Below are 17,418 nucleotides of genomic sequence, written 5' to 3'. Positions count from 1 at the left end.
AATCACAAAAATAACAAACTGTATATACTATAGGAGCTCCCAATGCTTTTGGACACTTGGTTGTTTGCGCTCATGAGCAATAAGAGAACATCTTCCGAATGAATATTGCATTGAAATGACTCATGTTGCATAAGAAGCCACATTGCATTTATCTTCAGGTTAATGTTAGGCATAATGCTATAAACATTAGTAGTGGGCAGTAAAGAGAAGCTATAAATTCCTTTTTTAATTTTGCTGCAATGGCTTTTCACCAACTTAAGGTTTTAATGGGTACATTTTGAAAGTGCAGGAAGAGGACATTCACATGGAAACATTCTAGTGACACTGCAGGTTTGATCATAGAAAGAGATGGTAGTAATGATTTGCTTAAGAACAATAAAGAAAGCTCAACTCAGTGACCAGATGCACATATTCTTATAGCATGTGATTCAATAATAACTGTAATTCTTTCTGACCAAGGGTTTGGTGCTTATATAAGGTTTTTTTTTCATTTATGATTTTTAGATATGTTACATAAGGTCATAGACTCTATAAAAGCCAAATCGAATACAAATGCTCAGCTTTTGACTGCAGTGGTCACATGATGCCTGTGGCACATCAGAGACCAGGAGCTGTGTAACAATGGAAATAGTCTAGCACAGGTGCAGCTCTCAGCATATCATTAAGTGTCCAGTATACATCAAACATTATATATTTCTAATATGTTCACTAGTTCAGCATATGTTTGAGTCAGTCAGCAGCAGTCAGAACTGATATAAACAATACAATTGTATTATTTCTTTGTTCTATTGACCATGGCGGAGTCTTCTATAGCTCTGCCAGTCATAACAAAGGTGGTAGGCTGAACACATAGGTTTAAGACCGGTTATCAGATATACTAGACAATGGGGTGGATTTTTTAAAACTTCAGACAAACCATGTCTAAATTACATAATGAGAATAGTCTCTTAAACATGTAAAGAGCAAATCATGAATAATACTGTCAGAACTACATTATTCCTATTAAACTGTTAATATTATAGGGTTTGGTTAAAGTTAATCAAACAGAAGCAAATAAATATCTATTACCTGAACCAGATTCCATCCTTTTAAAGATTCTGCTATAATGGATGTTACAGAGGGGCATACTCCACCAAAAACCATCAAGTGATTAGGTCCGTACTTAATCGCATCATAAAATGACTTTAATCCTCTTGCGTTGTCACACTAAAATGATATAAAAAATCATAATATGAGTTACAAAAAGCAGAAGTGTTAATAATTAATAACATTGTAACTGTTCATATATGGAACAATAGCTATAAGGCTTGCAAAACACATCTTTAGAAATCTGTCATTTCATGTTGTTTCACTTAGAAAGAAAAACACAACAACTGTATCTATATTATCTTACAGAAAAAAGCAAAGTATTAATAAATGAAATTACCCTATTAGCTGAAAAAACCCATCTGAGCTTATACATGAGTGTATAAAAACTTACGTACTTACCTTCCGGCGCTCCCCGATGCTCCCTGCAGCTCCTCTTCCTTCCTCTTTTCACTCATAGCAGAGCGGGCACAGACATGTCCATGCATTCTGCCCGCCGCTCACATTAAGACGCTGCAGTGTCGCCACTGATGACGTCATAGTTTGCACCTGAGGGCAGAGCACATGGGCGCATCTCTGCCTGCTCTGCTACAACAGAATAGAAGAAGAAAGAGGAACTGCAGGGAGCATCAGGGAGCGCTGGAAAGTGAATATGTAAGTTTTTTTTTATACCGTAGGCCATTTCATTATTTGGAGGCTACATCGGGCAATTAATTATTTGGAGGACTGCTGCAGGGTTTTTTAATAGCATTTCATTACTGGAGTAGGCTGCTGAGCAGTACATTACTTGGGAGGCTGTGACCAATGCATGTCCCACCTAAGGCTTATACTCAAGCCAATACACAGTTATTTGTGATAAAATTACGGGTCTTGGCTTATACTCGGGTTGGCTTATTTGAGTACATACAGTATATTTTTCCAGGCTGTCTTTAAGACAGTTCTTACAGAATGGGTTAATCCTTGTAAATATAGAAATAACAGAAGGTGGAACAAGACACTCTGGTATGTAAAAGGTTTGGTCCAGTAGGTGTCCCCTTTATACAGTATCTGGCTCCACACATTATCAAGGCTAAAGTAAAAAAAAAATTAACTGGTTTTTGAAAAAGAAGAAAAAGAAAATATATTTATGAAAAATGGCAAACAAGGAAATATTGAAGATACAGTAATCAAGAGAATCGCCACTAGCCCACATTTATTAAAGTGTTTGCACCAGTTTTCTGTCTGACTTTGCACTGAAAAGAACTTACAAATTGCTTGCACATGTATTTATAAAGTGTCTGCACCATTGTTGTGTTGCGGCTGTACCGTGTTCGACAAGATAGAAAAAAAATGCACATAAAGGGGTGTGTTAGTGCTAAGTCACAGTTTGTGCCACATTTATTACTGATGTGTGCCACAATTTTTTCTGCACCACAGTCCTGAAGCATGAACAAAGTGCACCTAGAAAAATGGTGCACATTTCCAGTGCAGTGCATGGGGTGCCAGTTTAATGAAGAATGTGCACCAGTTTTAATTAATTTGGCATACTCTACACACTCCGCAGAAAAGTGCAGTTTGCTCTAGTTTTGATTTATTGTGGTCTACTGTCTAGGCACCAATACAGAGTGGAGACATAGTAAGGGAAAATGAACAAGTGTCCTATACAGGACACTTAGGTAGGAACAGTGGGGCAGATTTATCACCTTTTTTGTGACTTTTTGTTGTGTTTTTTGCAACTTTTATGTCTCTAATATGTATTTGTACCATATTTACGTCTTATTTTGAGACTTTCCAAAATTTTAGCCTTAGGAATCCAGATGTTTTTCCTAATTTATGATATGCGACATTTTAAAAAATGTCTCAAAAAAGTCTCAAAAGTGTTCCTCTACAGAGCAGAAAAAAACAATCAGACACATTTGATAAATCAACTTTTGTCTTTTTTGGTTTTAAAATCTGCTCTGCACATGTTATAGATTGTCCTACGTAAAATCTGCATCCAATATGTGCAGTTTTTATATGGGATTTTAATGCAGATTGTCCCCAAGTGTTTTTTATCCTCTTTTTTCCATCCCTTTTGATTGAGAATTCTGCATGGAAACTGCACATTGACAGATTTTCACTCTCCCATAGACTTCAATGGGGAAAAAAAAACCCTTTTTTTTTTTGTAATTTTGTATTTCATGTTTATTTTTCCCATAAACATTTTGTCAGGAGCATACAGCTGTTCTTGATGTTTTTTAATATTTTGTTTTAAATTGATTCTTTTAAACAGGAAACAATTATGATAGTTTAAAGGGGTATTCCAGGAATCAGCATAATTCATATACAAGTGGGCACTTAAAATATAAGCTAATGTGTAATTAGTTGTTGACATAGAGTATTGTTGTACTCATTTATTTATAGCATCATGGGTTTTTGTGTCAGACGTTCATATTCCAGGAATACCCCTTTAACAATATAAGCCATCATAATATGGGTCTGTTAACATTAACCCACTCCATCACGCCTAAACACATGTGTCAATCAGCAGGAAGGAGGTCCCCAGTGATTTCAGTCTCCATATAAGGGCACTGTTAAACCACCAAATACAATGGAAACAACTAATCACTATCTTCTGCTGAGGTCGACTCCTCCCCTGTATTCAGGGGGAAGGATCAGGCAGCGTATAGCCCCCTATAAGGACACAGTGATACGTCAGTGATATACATTGTAAGGACAAGTTGCTGTGCTGCACAAGTTCTCCTTAAAATGTATGTAATAGAAGAGAGGTAACTGCAGCTGCACCATGTACAGGATACACAGGGATAGGACATGTGCATATAAAAAGTTGAAACAATATTGAAACAATATTATTACAATTAAAACATAAAATTATATCCATTTTTTTAATTTTATATTAAATCCCCCCCCCAAATACTATAATATTCCTAATTGTTAAATGATTGTATGTTGCCAGCAGAATTTTGTCAGCTAAAGCTGATTTATAGAATTTTTTCTCATTGAGGCTTACAAAAAGTCGCAAATATATGAAAAAGTCTCAAAACAAACCCCAGAGAATGATCAAATCTATCTAAGCAAATTTTGACATAAGACAAATACGGTGCAAAATAGAGACATTTTGGTTCAAAAAATAACGCAAAATAGAAAAACATAAGTTAAATCTGCCCCAGTGGCTGCTATACTGAGGGACAGGTATCTGAAATAATCTGAAATAATTGTCCTTGTAGGGCAGTCTGAAGAACTGCATGTTATTGCTCATAGGGCATCATTTATCTTTTTTTTATCTATTTTTCTTCCTTTTTTTCTGTTTTTATTGAGACTTTTTGGTGCATTATAATTCTTGTGACTGTTTGAAATGTGCATTTAAATCTGCTGGACATTTATTTATCGTAATTAAGACACAATCATCTACTATTCCATATGTTCTAAAATTTGAGACATTTTTTGCCACAAAAAACTCCAGATAAAACCATTCTTAAGAAAAACTTGAAATGAATTGACTTGAGACATTTGTGCAACATTTTTGAGACATTTGTAACAAATGTCACAAAAAGACATCTGGGAAAAAAAAACATTTAACACAAGGAAAAGGTGATAATGATAAATGACCAAAAAAACTAGCCCAAAGAAACAGAGATAAGATAAATGACCCTCATAGGCTGCTATAGTGCAGTGCCAGTGACAAGAATTATTAAATCTAGTACTATGTTCATTTATGTGCTCATAAAGTACCTGTTCCAGTGTTAGTTATATTTTCATCTATATCCTTAGACACATTACTACAGTACCAGTCATAGTACTCATTTCATATATATCCTTCAACATTCATACAGTACATAGTACTATTTTCACGTATAGCCTCATATACTACTACATGCCAGTACCAGTGTTAGTACTACTTTCATTGTTATCCTTATACCATACTACAGTACCAGTCATAATACTATTTTCATCTATGTCCTTATAGAGTACTACAGTATAATTCATACAATGGGTACAGGAAGTATTCACCCTCCTTTAAAATTTTCACTCTTTACATTTCTCTTTCTCTTTTATAAAAGATGACTGGATTGTTGTATAAAACAAATACTATTACCTCCTGTATTTCACCTACACTGAACAAAACTTAAAACCTTCTCATCAACATAAAAAAATAGGAAACATTACTTTTTGCCATTGTACTTGATCACAGGAAAGGGGTGATGATATGAAAAGTACATTTATGATGGTTTATTTTGGTAGCCCTGCACTGACTGAAGGATTCTGCTCATTTCATGTCAAGACAATTAATACCCCAAGGACACAGACAAAGATGAAGACCGACAGCTCTAAATTCCCTTTATTCCATCTAGGTTACCTGCTGACTTTTATTTTGCCATGCATGTAACTAGATTAGACATTGAGAGAAAATATTGTGGGTAAAGTATATAGCAGTTAATTAGAATATCAATTAGTATTACATGGTTGAACATTGTCAAATATATTGGGATCCATTTGACCAAGCAATTTGGAAAATGTTAATCAAGCATTCATAATGGTAAAACGTAGCATGTAAATCTGGTGACAAGAAAGATGACATGATTTACCCATATATCTCCTGTCTCAAGAATACAGAATTGAATAATTCCTGGAGTCCAGCCACCAGTTACCCTAGCAATCAGAAAAATGAGAATCCTGTGCCCATTGTGTAAATATACCAGAAATACACACGCAAGAAACCTTAAGTGACCTAAGGTGGCTTTTCAAGGAGAGAAAGGTGATCAATCACGTAACAGTAAAGTAAAGACAGGAGACTGTTCTCATCAAAGACAGACACTGCTATTGAACACTACCAACAATAATACCAGCAAATGAGTGACATACATTCTACCAAAAACTAGCTAAATCTCTAACTAGTATTCCATTTCTGTTTCTGATAGATTATAAGTGACCTTGTACATCTAATCTTAAAAATATCTGATTTAAAATATCTTACCTATGGTATTGTAAATTGTACAGCACACATGCTACATCACTGTAAACCCTGGGAGGGATACCATTATCTGACTGTGCAGGTTAAAGGGGTGTTCCCATTTCAGAAAATAAATGTTATTGTTTGTGTGATGAAAAGTTTTACAATATTCCAATATACTTTCTGTATCAATTCCTCAGTTCTCTAGATCTCTGCTTGCTGTCATTCTATAGGAAGCTTCTATGTTTATTTCCAGTGAACAGAAATCTGACCTTGGTCACACAGGTGCTTGACTTGTTATATCACATGGCTCTGATTATTCTCTATGAGACCAAATGTGGCCCCCATAATCCTCCCCCCAGCCCCTTTCTCCCTAGCGTTTTTTTAAAATTCATTTATGCGCAGTAAATTGATTTAATACGATCCAACCTCTTACCAAATAAGAGGTCGGATCGTGTATCTGACGCACTGGCAGTCGGCGTTATTGATTAGGGGGCGTGCCGACATGCCGACAGCATCGCATCAACAGCGGCTGTTGCCGAGCCGGGCTTCTTTACCGCTGCATGAAGAGCAATGTGACCGCTGGCGGGGGCGTGCTGGGGGTGTGTTGGCAAGTCCCCTAATGAATAACGCCGACTGCCAGCGCGTCAGATACACGAACCGACCTCTTATTTTGTAAGAGGTCGAATCATATTAAATCAATTTACTGAATATAAATTAATATAAAAAAACGGCTAGGGAGAAAGGGTCTGGGGGGAGGATTACAGGGGCCACATTTGGTCTGTGAGTTTTCCTAGGTGACAGGTCCTCTTTAAGTCTGTCTCACTGTCAGCCAGATGTTGTATATGAAGGGGTCTGCCACAAGTGAGACCATATGATACATTTATATCCCCTAATTAATGTCACGGGTACTTATTGATGTGGCATCCATTATTGATGCTTGTTTATGCATCTATATCCCGGGATAGTAGTCTTTCTGTAATTTTAACACATATCAAATAAAGAATTTGAGTTTTATATGTTCACAGCCATGCTGGTAGACATGCCCAGATGCACCAGAATGCATAGAAAGAAAACATGCTTATGATGCAGATAACTCCGTCTAGCATTTAACATGTCTGGCTGGGGAACATGTTGAGGACATTAATGGTAATATTTTAAAGGTAAATTATATGTCTAAAAAAATACAGTTGCTGGTAAATTATTCTACAAAAGGTGAGTGAGGAGAATAATATATTTAGCATATAATGGGGCAGATTTACTAAGGCAGTTCCTCCGACATCCACCAGGTGTCGCTGCTGCGCTGAAGAGCATCGGAACGCACTGGAGTTCACAGAGCCATCCTGGACGAAGGTAAGCACGTGTCGAGCGACACTTTTTTTTTTTTTTAAATGCGGCGGTTTTTCCGAATCCGTCGGGTTTTTTATGGCCATGCCCCCCCCAATTTCCGCCGCGTGCATGCCAGTGCCGATGTGCCACAATCCGATCGCGTGCGCTGAAATCCCAGGGCAATAAGGGAAAATCGTTGCAAAACGGAAAAATTCTGGTAACCCCTCGCAAAGACGCGAATCGGGCCCTCAGTAAATGACCCCCAATGTGTTCATCCTGGGAAATGGATCCCTAGCTTTTTTTTTTTTTTTTTTTTTTCTTTTTTTTTTTAAATAGAATCTTTATTGAATTTTTACATAATAAAACAATTATACCAAACCACAGACCAATCAACAATTTCCATTTACAATAGATGTACCGTTTCATAGTATCACCTATACAATAGCATATAAAGTTTACTCATTAAGCTATCTTAAATATTAATCGTTTTTGGTTCTGTGAGAAATATACCTTAAACCAAATGTCCCTCCCTCACCCACCCCCAGAGAGTCCGCTGGGTACCCTATCGAAAACAAAAAGAGAGAGAAAAAAAAAAGATAAAAGAGGAGAAAACAAGTAAAAAGGAAAGGAGAAAGAAGGAGGAGAAGAAAAAAAAAAAAAAAAAAAAAAAAAAAAAAGGAGAAAGCCTCCATCCTTCCGTCCCTCCATCAACTCCCCCACCTCCCCCTCTCCCCCCCATCCCCACCACCTAGAGGTAAATTTCTCAGCACCACTTATCCCAATATTTATTTCTTCTGGACTCTCGCGGCAAGTTCTTAACGCGGATATCTTCATATTTTTTAATTTGACAAGAGAGATGGTACCAGTTTTCCATTTTGGGGTTTTCATGAGAGCCCCATTTTCGGGCAATACAAATTAGTGCAATATTCATTAATTTAATGATCAGATTTCCATGTTGTCTTTTTACTAACCCCTGATCCAGGAGACCGAAGATGGCAGTGGTAAGGGCTGGTTCAAGGGATATCTTAAGGATTGTCGAGATCTTCTTAAAGATCTCTTCCCAGTAAGTTCTGATGCCTGGACATAACCAGGCCAGATGAGTGAAGTCTGCCTCTGCGGCTTGACATTTCCAACAATTCGAGTTCTCCCTAATCCCCATTTTGTGTAAATCCAGTGGTGTGTAATATAGTTGATGCAAAAAAAAAAATTGTATAAGCTTATGGTTCCAATTACTGGAGCCTCTCTTAGTGTTCCTATGTGTTTCTCTCCATTCATTTTCATTCATCTTCCCTATTACTTTTTCCCATTTATTACGTGAATTGTGTTTCATATGTGCTGAATAATCATTTCTTAGATGTTGATATATTTTAGAGATAATATTATTACGGTTGTTTGTGTTACGAATAAGCTCTAAACATTTGTGTGTTACTAAAGAGAGTTTACTATTTTGTGGTGAACTTTTTATTATATGTGATAATTGGTTGTAACGCAACCAGTCCCCTTCTTTTAAACCATATCTCGAACATAGTGCAGAGAAGGACTTCATTTGGCCGTCCATCATTATTTGAGAGAGGTGTCTAATCCCTGATCTCCACCAAAAGATGTTATCTGGGAGTATCATTGGTTCTCTGAAAAACGAATTGGGCCACAGTGGGGTTTCCTTTATGTATCCCTGGAGGCCAAGTATTTCCTTAAAGCCCTTCCAAGCCTTCACTAATGTCTTTACTACTGTCCAGTTATTATAGGGTTCTTTTTTTAGAAGGGAACTTTCTAGTAGTTCAAGAATATTATCCACCTTCCCATCTGATAGTTGGATCATTTTTGTGAGTAAGGGGTTCTCTTTCCATCCTACTAGTCTGCCCGTCTGTGCCGCCAGGAAATACCCATAAAAGAAAGGAAGTCCTAATCCTCCTTCTCCAACTGGTCTATATAAGTATCCCATCTTCATTCTAACTCTTTTCCTCCCCCAGATTAATTTGTTCACTATTGACTCTAGCATTTTAAAAAAGGAGGCATCAAACCAAATAGGAGATGCAGAGAGAACATATAAAATCTGGGGGAGCAAAATCATCTTGGTTAGCCCGATTTTGTCTGCTTTGGACAGGGACAATCCATTCCACCCATGTATTCTCTTCCTCAAGTTTGTAATTAAGGGGACTACATTAAGTTGGTAAAAATCTCCTATGTTATGGGATATCTCAATACCCAAATATCTCAGATTATTAACACATGAAAAGCGTCCTTCCCTTCTAGCCCATTCTTTAACTTCATTGTCAAGGGGGATTATGTTGGACTTGTTCCAGTTTACCCTGAGACCCGAAATGGTCCCAAATTCTTCAACCAGATGGATTGTTTTAGGGATAGTAATAGGGGAGTTACGAAGGTATAGCACCACATCGTCTGCGTAGAGGCAGATTTTATCCCCTAGGCCACCACATCCTCCGCCCTCTACTTGTGCCGAGTTTCTTATGTTAATTGCTAGTGGCTCCATGTATAGGGCAAACAGTAGGGGGGAGAGGGGGCAGCCTTGCCTGGTGCCTCGAGTTAGTTGGAAAATCTCTGATTCCTTGTCCCCAATTCTAATTCTGGCTTTCGGGGAATTATACATGCATCTGACCATGTTGATAAATTTTTCCCCTAGGCCGAATTTCAACATGGTCTCCCAGAGGAAACTCCACTCCACCCTGTCGAATGCCTTAATTGCATCTATCGACAGGATGGAGCGGAGCTCCCCTTCCCCTGCTTCAATGGCGGCAAATGTTCTCTGGATACAGTCCCATGTCCTCCGGCCTGGTATAAAACCATTTTGATCACTATGGATTATTTTAGAAATCACTTTTTGCAGTCTAAGGGCCAGAAGCTTTGCTAAAATTTTTAAGTCTGTGTTAAGTAGGGAAATAGGACGGTATGAGGCTGCATCCAGAGGATCCTTATCCTTTTTAGGTATTAATACTATACTGGCCTCGTCCATTGAGTTTGACACTCCATTACTTCGCAGGAGCTCTTCGAAAACCCTAGTTAATTTTGGGAGAAGCAACTTGCTATATTTTTTATAAAAACTGAATGGTAGTCCATCCGGACCCGGCGTGGTGTCCTTTTCAAATGACTCTAGGGCTTTCTCTAGCTCCTGTTGGGTAATAGGGATCCCCAGTTCTTCTCTTTGTTGTATTGATACTGAGGGGAATTGGACATCTTTAAGATATCCTTCCACTAGTGCTTTGTTGGGTTCCTGTTCAGATTGATATAGTTCTAAATAAAAGCATCTCAGCCTATCCAGGATCTTATCAGGGTCCCTTATAATACTGCCGTCGTTACCTTTAATTGCTGTGATGGCGGGTTTCCCGGCGAAGCTCTGTATCCTACTAGCCAGGTACTTTCCAGGTTTGCCACCCTCAACAAATTGGTTTTGCGCTCGAAAAAACGACTTATGTTGGGCTTTTTCTGTCATAAAGGTGTGCAAGTTGTCCTTGGTTTCTAAAACCCTACTTTTATTTACCTCTGATGGACAATCCATGAAGTCCCGCTCTGCAGCAGTATGATCCCTGTGAAGTTGATTCTCTTTCTGGGTAAACTGTACCTTAGCTAGTTTGATATTATGTTTGTAGAATTCCTTGATATGTAACTTCAAAGAGTCCCATACAGCACTCAGGCTCGCGGAGGGTGCGTTAATATCCCAGTACCAATCAATTTCCTTTTCAATCTCTACTTTAGGGTGCAAAATTGTGATCCAATAGGGGTTCAATTTAAATCTTCTCATATTTCTCGTTGGCGATTTTAATATCACCAGTTGTGGGGCATGATCCGAAATCGTTATGCTCTCGTATTTCATTTTCCTTATTAACTCAAGGAATGGGGTGTTGGCCAGGCACAGGTCAATTCGGGAAAGGGACTGGTAGGTTTTACTCATGCACGAATATGCTCTGCGATTTCCATATAATTTCCGCCAGACATCTGTCCAACCGAGGTCATCGCACAAATATGCTAACCTACCCCTTTTTTCTTTGCCAGAGTTTGAGTCTTGTCCCTGTCTTAGTCTATCTATACCCTCCTCCATTACCATATTGAAGTCTCCCGTGATCATTAGGGGGCAGTTACCAAATTCTTCAGAAAAATTCAGCAGTGTACGTAGGACCTCAAGTGATGCTGGAGGGGGGAGATACACGAAAGCTAATATAACGCTTGTTCCATTCAAACGACCGTGTAAAAAAATGAATCTCCCCTCTTTATCCAGCATTGCTCTATTAACAATGAGATCTATGTCTCTGTGGACAAGAACTGATACCCCTTTGGAAAACATGTTACCATAAGCATGAAATTCGTTTCCTATCCATCTTTTTTTGAAACGATGGGTGTTTTCTGGAGTGAGATGTGTCTCGATGAGACAGACAATTGCGGGCAAGTGTCTACTAATAACATCGAACATCTGGACGCGTTTAAGTCTATCACTGGAGCCTCTAACGTTCCATGTTAGTATGCGTACCTCACTTGCCATCTAAAGGATAGTATAAAGAGGAGTGGAAGACATAGCAGGGGTGGAAATAAGGAGGAGGAGAAGGAGAGAGAAAAGAAGAGGAAAAAAAAAAAAAAAAAAAAAAAAAAAGGGGAAGACTTAAGGAATTCCCCCCCCCCCCTACCAACGGACTCTCTACCCCCCATTTGGCCCACTTCTGCCTCTTCATCCGCAGGCCTCAACAAACCCGCACTCGCCCATCCTCCCCTCACTCCACCCAAGAGCCCCCGCAACAGGTCAAACAAATGATGTTACAGTCCCTGCTGGTCCAGCCAGCTTGCCACATCTTTAGGGGATTCGAAGAACCAGGACTTGTCATTGTAAGTAATACGTAGTTTGGTCGGGAACATCAAAGAATACTGGACATTGGCTTCCATTAGCCTTTTTTTGACTTCTTTAAAACTAGCGCGTTTCATTTGAGTAGCCCTCGAGAAGTCTGGGTATATTGAGATTCTCGCTTGTTTTAATAAGGTGACTGCTTTGTCCCTGCTTTGTCTCAATATAAAATCCCTATCCCGCGAACTGATCAGTTTAGCTAGCACCGTCCGGGGGGTAGCGCCTGGGGGGTTTTTTTTAAACGGAACTCTGTGTGCTCTCTCAACCCCAAACATATTTGAGAATCCATCTGTACCAAATGTGTCAACAAGCCATTTCTCTATCTGTTCCGACATATCCCTTTCAGTTTCGTTCTCAGGAAGCCCTACAATTCTTATGTTTGCCCTTCTTGCCCTGTCTTCCATATCGGTCAGCTTATCCTGCTGTCTACCATTTTCCTTCCTATTGCGGTCAGTTTCCAGTTTCATTTCTTTCAGGCTCATCTCCATCTTATTACAGCTTTTTTCGAATTCTTTTGTTTTTTCCTGAACTTTATTAACCTCCTCTCTCACTCTCATAACTTCTAGCTGTAGGGAGCTAATCTGTGTGTTTATTTTATCAATAGCTGTCTTAGATTCATCTACCGATGCTTTAGTGTCCTTTACTGTTAACAAGATCTCAGCTAGAGTTTCTCTTAATTCAGGGGGGAGTTCCTCCATCTGTGATGGAATCTGTCTGGCTCCACCCTCATTTTCATCCCCAGTTTCCTTGGGGGTTTGCCTGGTTTTAGCCGGGGAGGCCTTCCATAGCTTATCAATTCCCCCTCCGGATTTCCTCTGCACATTTTTGGGGCCCATATCTCTCACTATGTTTCGATTACGATCAATGTAAGAAGAGTACTTATACACATGTACAGAGATAGTTTTAGCTTGGATTCTGAGTACACCACCCTTGTGCAGGAGAATTACCAAAGATGTTATGCTGGGGATATTTGATCACAGCAAGCAATCTGCCTTATATAGGGAGCGCCACAAGTATAAACAGATGTTAATATAAATACACAGATGAAAAACAAAAGGCGAGCTCCACAATATACAATTCAAAAGTTAACACAAACAAACAATTTTGGTGTTAAACCCAGGTAGCTCAGAAACCCGAGTACTAATCGTGTAAGGTATTTTGACTTGTGTTAGATATTATTGTGTTAATGCTCCGTTTACACTCCTGCATAAGTACACCACTAGCAATGAAAAAAAAAAAAAAAAAAAAAAAAAAAAAAAAAAATTAAGGAAACACAATGAGTCCAAAAAGGGGGAGCAGGTAACTTTAGATGTAGGGGGGCAGCCTTCAGCGAAGACGTTAGTGAATTAGTGGTACTTTTTTAGATTTTTAAAGTCCTAGATGTTAGCAGGTCAGTGTCCGCTGTCTACTCCACCTTTGTTAGAGCAGGGTTGTAGAGTATTAGTTTATCAGTCAGCAGGGACAGCTTCGTTAATAGATAGTTAGGAGAGGGGCATCCAGAGAAGGTTCATGCAGGAGAGTTAGTCCTTATGCAGAGGAGTTAGTTGGTTATGCAGTAGCGTAATTCCCCATGTTAGGGTCGCAAATCAAAAGAGGATCCCCTCCCAGAAAAGAACGAGGGTTAGTCGTCACCCCTGTGGTCTGTGTAGATTTCTCTTAATCAACAACATCCGCTCACAGAGAAGTGAAGGAGATAATCTTACCAGGGTCCATTATGGTTAGGGGGGCGAGTCGGGGATACCTCAGTTTTCCTCATTGGTGGGCGTAGGGCTTCATCTGCTGCATCAGGTTACGCTCCTTACGGTCCACCTCCTGGGGGGCTGCAAATAAGGCTGGCTACGCATCCAGGTCACTCTCCTTCCAGAGAACGAGCCGGGTGCTCGTATCACCAGCTCATGTCCCACAATCAGCTGGGACAGCGATGTAATCTTCAGCCTTGTCCGGGGTCTCAAGGCAGAGGCTCCCTCCTGCTCCTCAATTGATGTTACTGGTGGAATCGTAGGTGTCCTGGTACGGCTTCCCGCACACGATCCCTGGTCGGAACCGCGGGTGTCACAGCGCGGCTTCCCGTTCTCGTTCCCCGGTCGGGGAAATAATCACTGGGCTATCGCACCCATTGAGAGCTGCCGCTGGGACGCTGAACCTAGCGTGCGGGAAGGCATCCGGGTTGAGGGGGGAGGTCCTGGCAGCTGCGTCACTCACTATGGATCCCTAGCTTTAATTATAACTTATTTTGATAGGGAAAGCCTGAAATGGCAAACAAAATCTTAAAACCTTTTAACCACTGAACTGGTATCTCTTTCCACTGATCAGAGCTTTAACATTCAGTCTACATCAGAAATGAATCCAATTAAAATTTAAGCAACAAAGTTGGAGGCATATAAATCTGCACATTATCTTTCAACAGATAATGGTAAACTAAATGAATTTGCTAAACTACTGCCACATCAATGAAAGGCAAAGCCCATGTGATTTTCAATTTCTAGATATAAAATGTTTAAAGCTGTGAACTATTAAGCAAGGTTCAATGTCCAGTGGCTGATAAACTTTTTAGTATTGCTATGAACTGCTGAGCATAGCAAGTCCTAATGCAAATTCCATACATTTAATTAAATTACATCAGGACTTTAGAAGGCTCACAAGTATTATAGATATTGTCCATTTGTCAAGTATTAGATTCGAAATGATCATTATGCAAAAAAAGCCATTAATGAGCAAATAACCATTTTACTACTCAAGCAGCATTCTTTCAAGTATTTTATATGAAACAGTTAACTTTTTACTATGTGCAGTTTATTTTAAATCATAACTCCCCTTTTAACAAACTTTACAGAAAACTACAGCATGTACATATGAAGACTCTGGGCATGATGTGATTTATAATCTTCATTTTCTAGTCAATGGGGATGATTTATCATGACTGGGTACATAGTGCTCCAGTGATTATACTCCCTTGCTAACAGAATTGTGTGCTCAGATGAACTTCACGACAACTGTCAGATCCACACAGCTTCTGTAGTGATTTCTGCACCTCTTCAGGGTGTGCATTTTGGGGGATCTGTATACCCCAATTAGCAGTTCTTTTTTGGCACTGAAGTGAATAGGAAGAAATCAGTGTCAGATCCACACAGCTGCTGTAGTGATTTCTGCACCTCTACCAGGGTGTGCGTTTTGGGGGACGTTTATACCCCAAATAGCAGTCCTTTTTTGTTACTGAAGCAAATAGGAAGAAATCAGTGTCAGATCCACACAGCTTCTGTAGTGATTTCTGCACCTCTCCCAGGGTGTGCGTTTTGGGGGATCTGTATGTTGTCATCTAGCGGCAGTGTGTTGATCAACAACCCAAAGGTTGTTGAGTGTTTGACTAGGTCATCCAATTGCTCAAAAATAACATCTGACAGCCAATGCCAAGAGTCCGTGGGTTCGTCAGATACAACAATTGGCATGGCCCAGGAGCAGGTCAGCGGCGCTCACCTGTCCTCAACCAGCCTCTGTCCTGTTCATTTCCCTCAGCCAGAGATCTACTAGGTCTGGGCTCAGCGCGATTATACAGCAAGGACAAAGGCTTTGAGGACAGTCAGCAGATGCTTGGCAGTGAAGAGATGGGGCAGACATCCGCTGCTTCGTACAGTAGGCAGGCTGTGCATACTGACACTGTTGAGGAGAATAGCAGTGACAGGGAAAAGCAAATCGACTATGATGCAGCAAATCGTACTTGGGAGCGGGTTGTAGCAAGGGATTCATCCTCACTGGGCGAAGAGAGTGTCAGCTTGTGCGTCAGGCAGTGGCAGCAAGTCACTACTGTGGGCGTTAGTCAGCAGGGTGGCAGCAGTGCGAGGACAGGAGCCAAACGGCTGTGGGGTACACATCCCGGTTCGCAGGTCCAAGTAAGCAGTGGCACAGGGGCTCAGCAAGGCTGGGGCAGTAGTAGCCACTGAGTGCAGAGTGTTGGCGGTAAAATCACCATCTCAGCAGTGTGGCAGTTTTTTGTTAAGACACCAGAGGAGCCGAGCATGTGTATATGTTGAATCTGCGGGCAGAAAGTGAAGCATGGCCAGGGAGCTAACGTTGGCATGTACAACAAAAGGTGGGCCAGTCCTTCAGATAATCGGCACGGCAGTGCGGACGTGTGGAGCTGTAACTACGGTAAGGGTCAGTACATGTCCTTTGTGGTCCACTGAGTGAATGTGCTTCCCACCCAGCCACAGCAACAACTTGAACAGGAGACGCCACTTTCTCCTCCACATTGTCAAACTGCTGCTCCTGCGCCAATGTCCACCTCCTCCTTCTCCACCACCACATCTGCCTCCACAAGTCTAAGTGCTGCTCCATCATACCACATGTGCAGGGTTCAGCAGTGTCATGCAGTTCTACACCTGGTTTGCCTGGGCCAACAAAGTCACACAGGGGAGGAACTGTTCTGCATCATGCAAGAAGAAATCAATGTGTGGCTTTCTTTGTGACAACTGCAAATTGGAACTATGGTGTCAGACAATGGGAGGAACATGGAGTCTGCGCTGAGGAGGGATGGTCCATGCACCCTGCATGGCGCACGTGTTCAATCTGGTTGTCAACAGGTTACTAACGTCTTCCACCCATCTGCAAGAGATTCTAAAAATGGGTAGGAAACTGTACATACACTTCAGCCATTCTTACAAAGCCAAGCACACCCTTATCGAGTTGCAGTGGCAGAACGGCCTACCCCAGCATAGGCTGATATGCAGTGTTTCCACCCATTGGAATTCCAGCCTCCATATGTTAGACCATCTGTATGAACAGAAAAAAGCCATTAATGATTTTTTGATGATGCAAGCGGACAAGAGTATTCCCCTGTGTAACCTTGATGTCAGCCACTGGAAGCTTATGCGTGACACCTGCCATTTGCTCATGCCCTTTGAAGAGGCCACATTATTTGACAGTCGCCAGGACTGCGGGATGAATAACGTCATTCCACTGCTTCATGTCCTGGAACCAGAGGCTGCAAAATCTGTCTGGTCAGGGCACTGGGGAAGTGGCGACTACATGTAATGGCCAGACCAGTCCAGGAGTGGCTGAAATGGAGGAGGAGGAGGACCTTGGAGCACAAAAAGAGTCTGATGAAATTTGTGTTTTTTGTACTCAGGTGACAGGAGAGGAGGAGCAGGAGCATCAGGAGCAGATGGCTCAGAGTCACCGTAGCAGTAAACAGTGGAGATGGAGGCAGGGATTCTCTCTGAGTCACTTACGC

The 17,418-nt window shown here is 40.6% G+C and overlaps 1 protein-coding gene across 3 annotated transcripts in view; it reads right to left on the bottom strand.

Annotated features, from left to right (window-relative positions):
- Positions 1-17,418, bottom strand: part of GABBR2 (gamma-aminobutyric acid type B receptor subunit 2) — a 553,394-nt gene that overhangs the window by 436,866 nt on the left and 99,110 nt on the right. For all 3 annotated transcript variants that reach the window (XM_072152801.1, XM_072152802.1, XM_072152803.1), the window contains one exon: positions 1,069-1,206. In XM_072152801.1, coding sequence (XP_072008902.1) covers positions 1,069-1,206 — 138 coding nt within the window. The remainder of the gene's footprint in view (positions 1-1,068; positions 1,207-17,418) is intronic.

Source organism: Engystomops pustulosus, chromosome 5 (assembly GCF_040894005.1).
Source record: "Engystomops pustulosus chromosome 5, aEngPut4.maternal, whole genome shotgun sequence".
NCBI classification, from domain to species: Eukaryota; Metazoa; Chordata; class Amphibia; order Anura; family Leptodactylidae; genus Engystomops; species Engystomops pustulosus.
The sequence above is the reverse complement of the archived record's forward strand: the minus strand, read 5'-3'. Positions and strand labels throughout refer to the sequence as shown.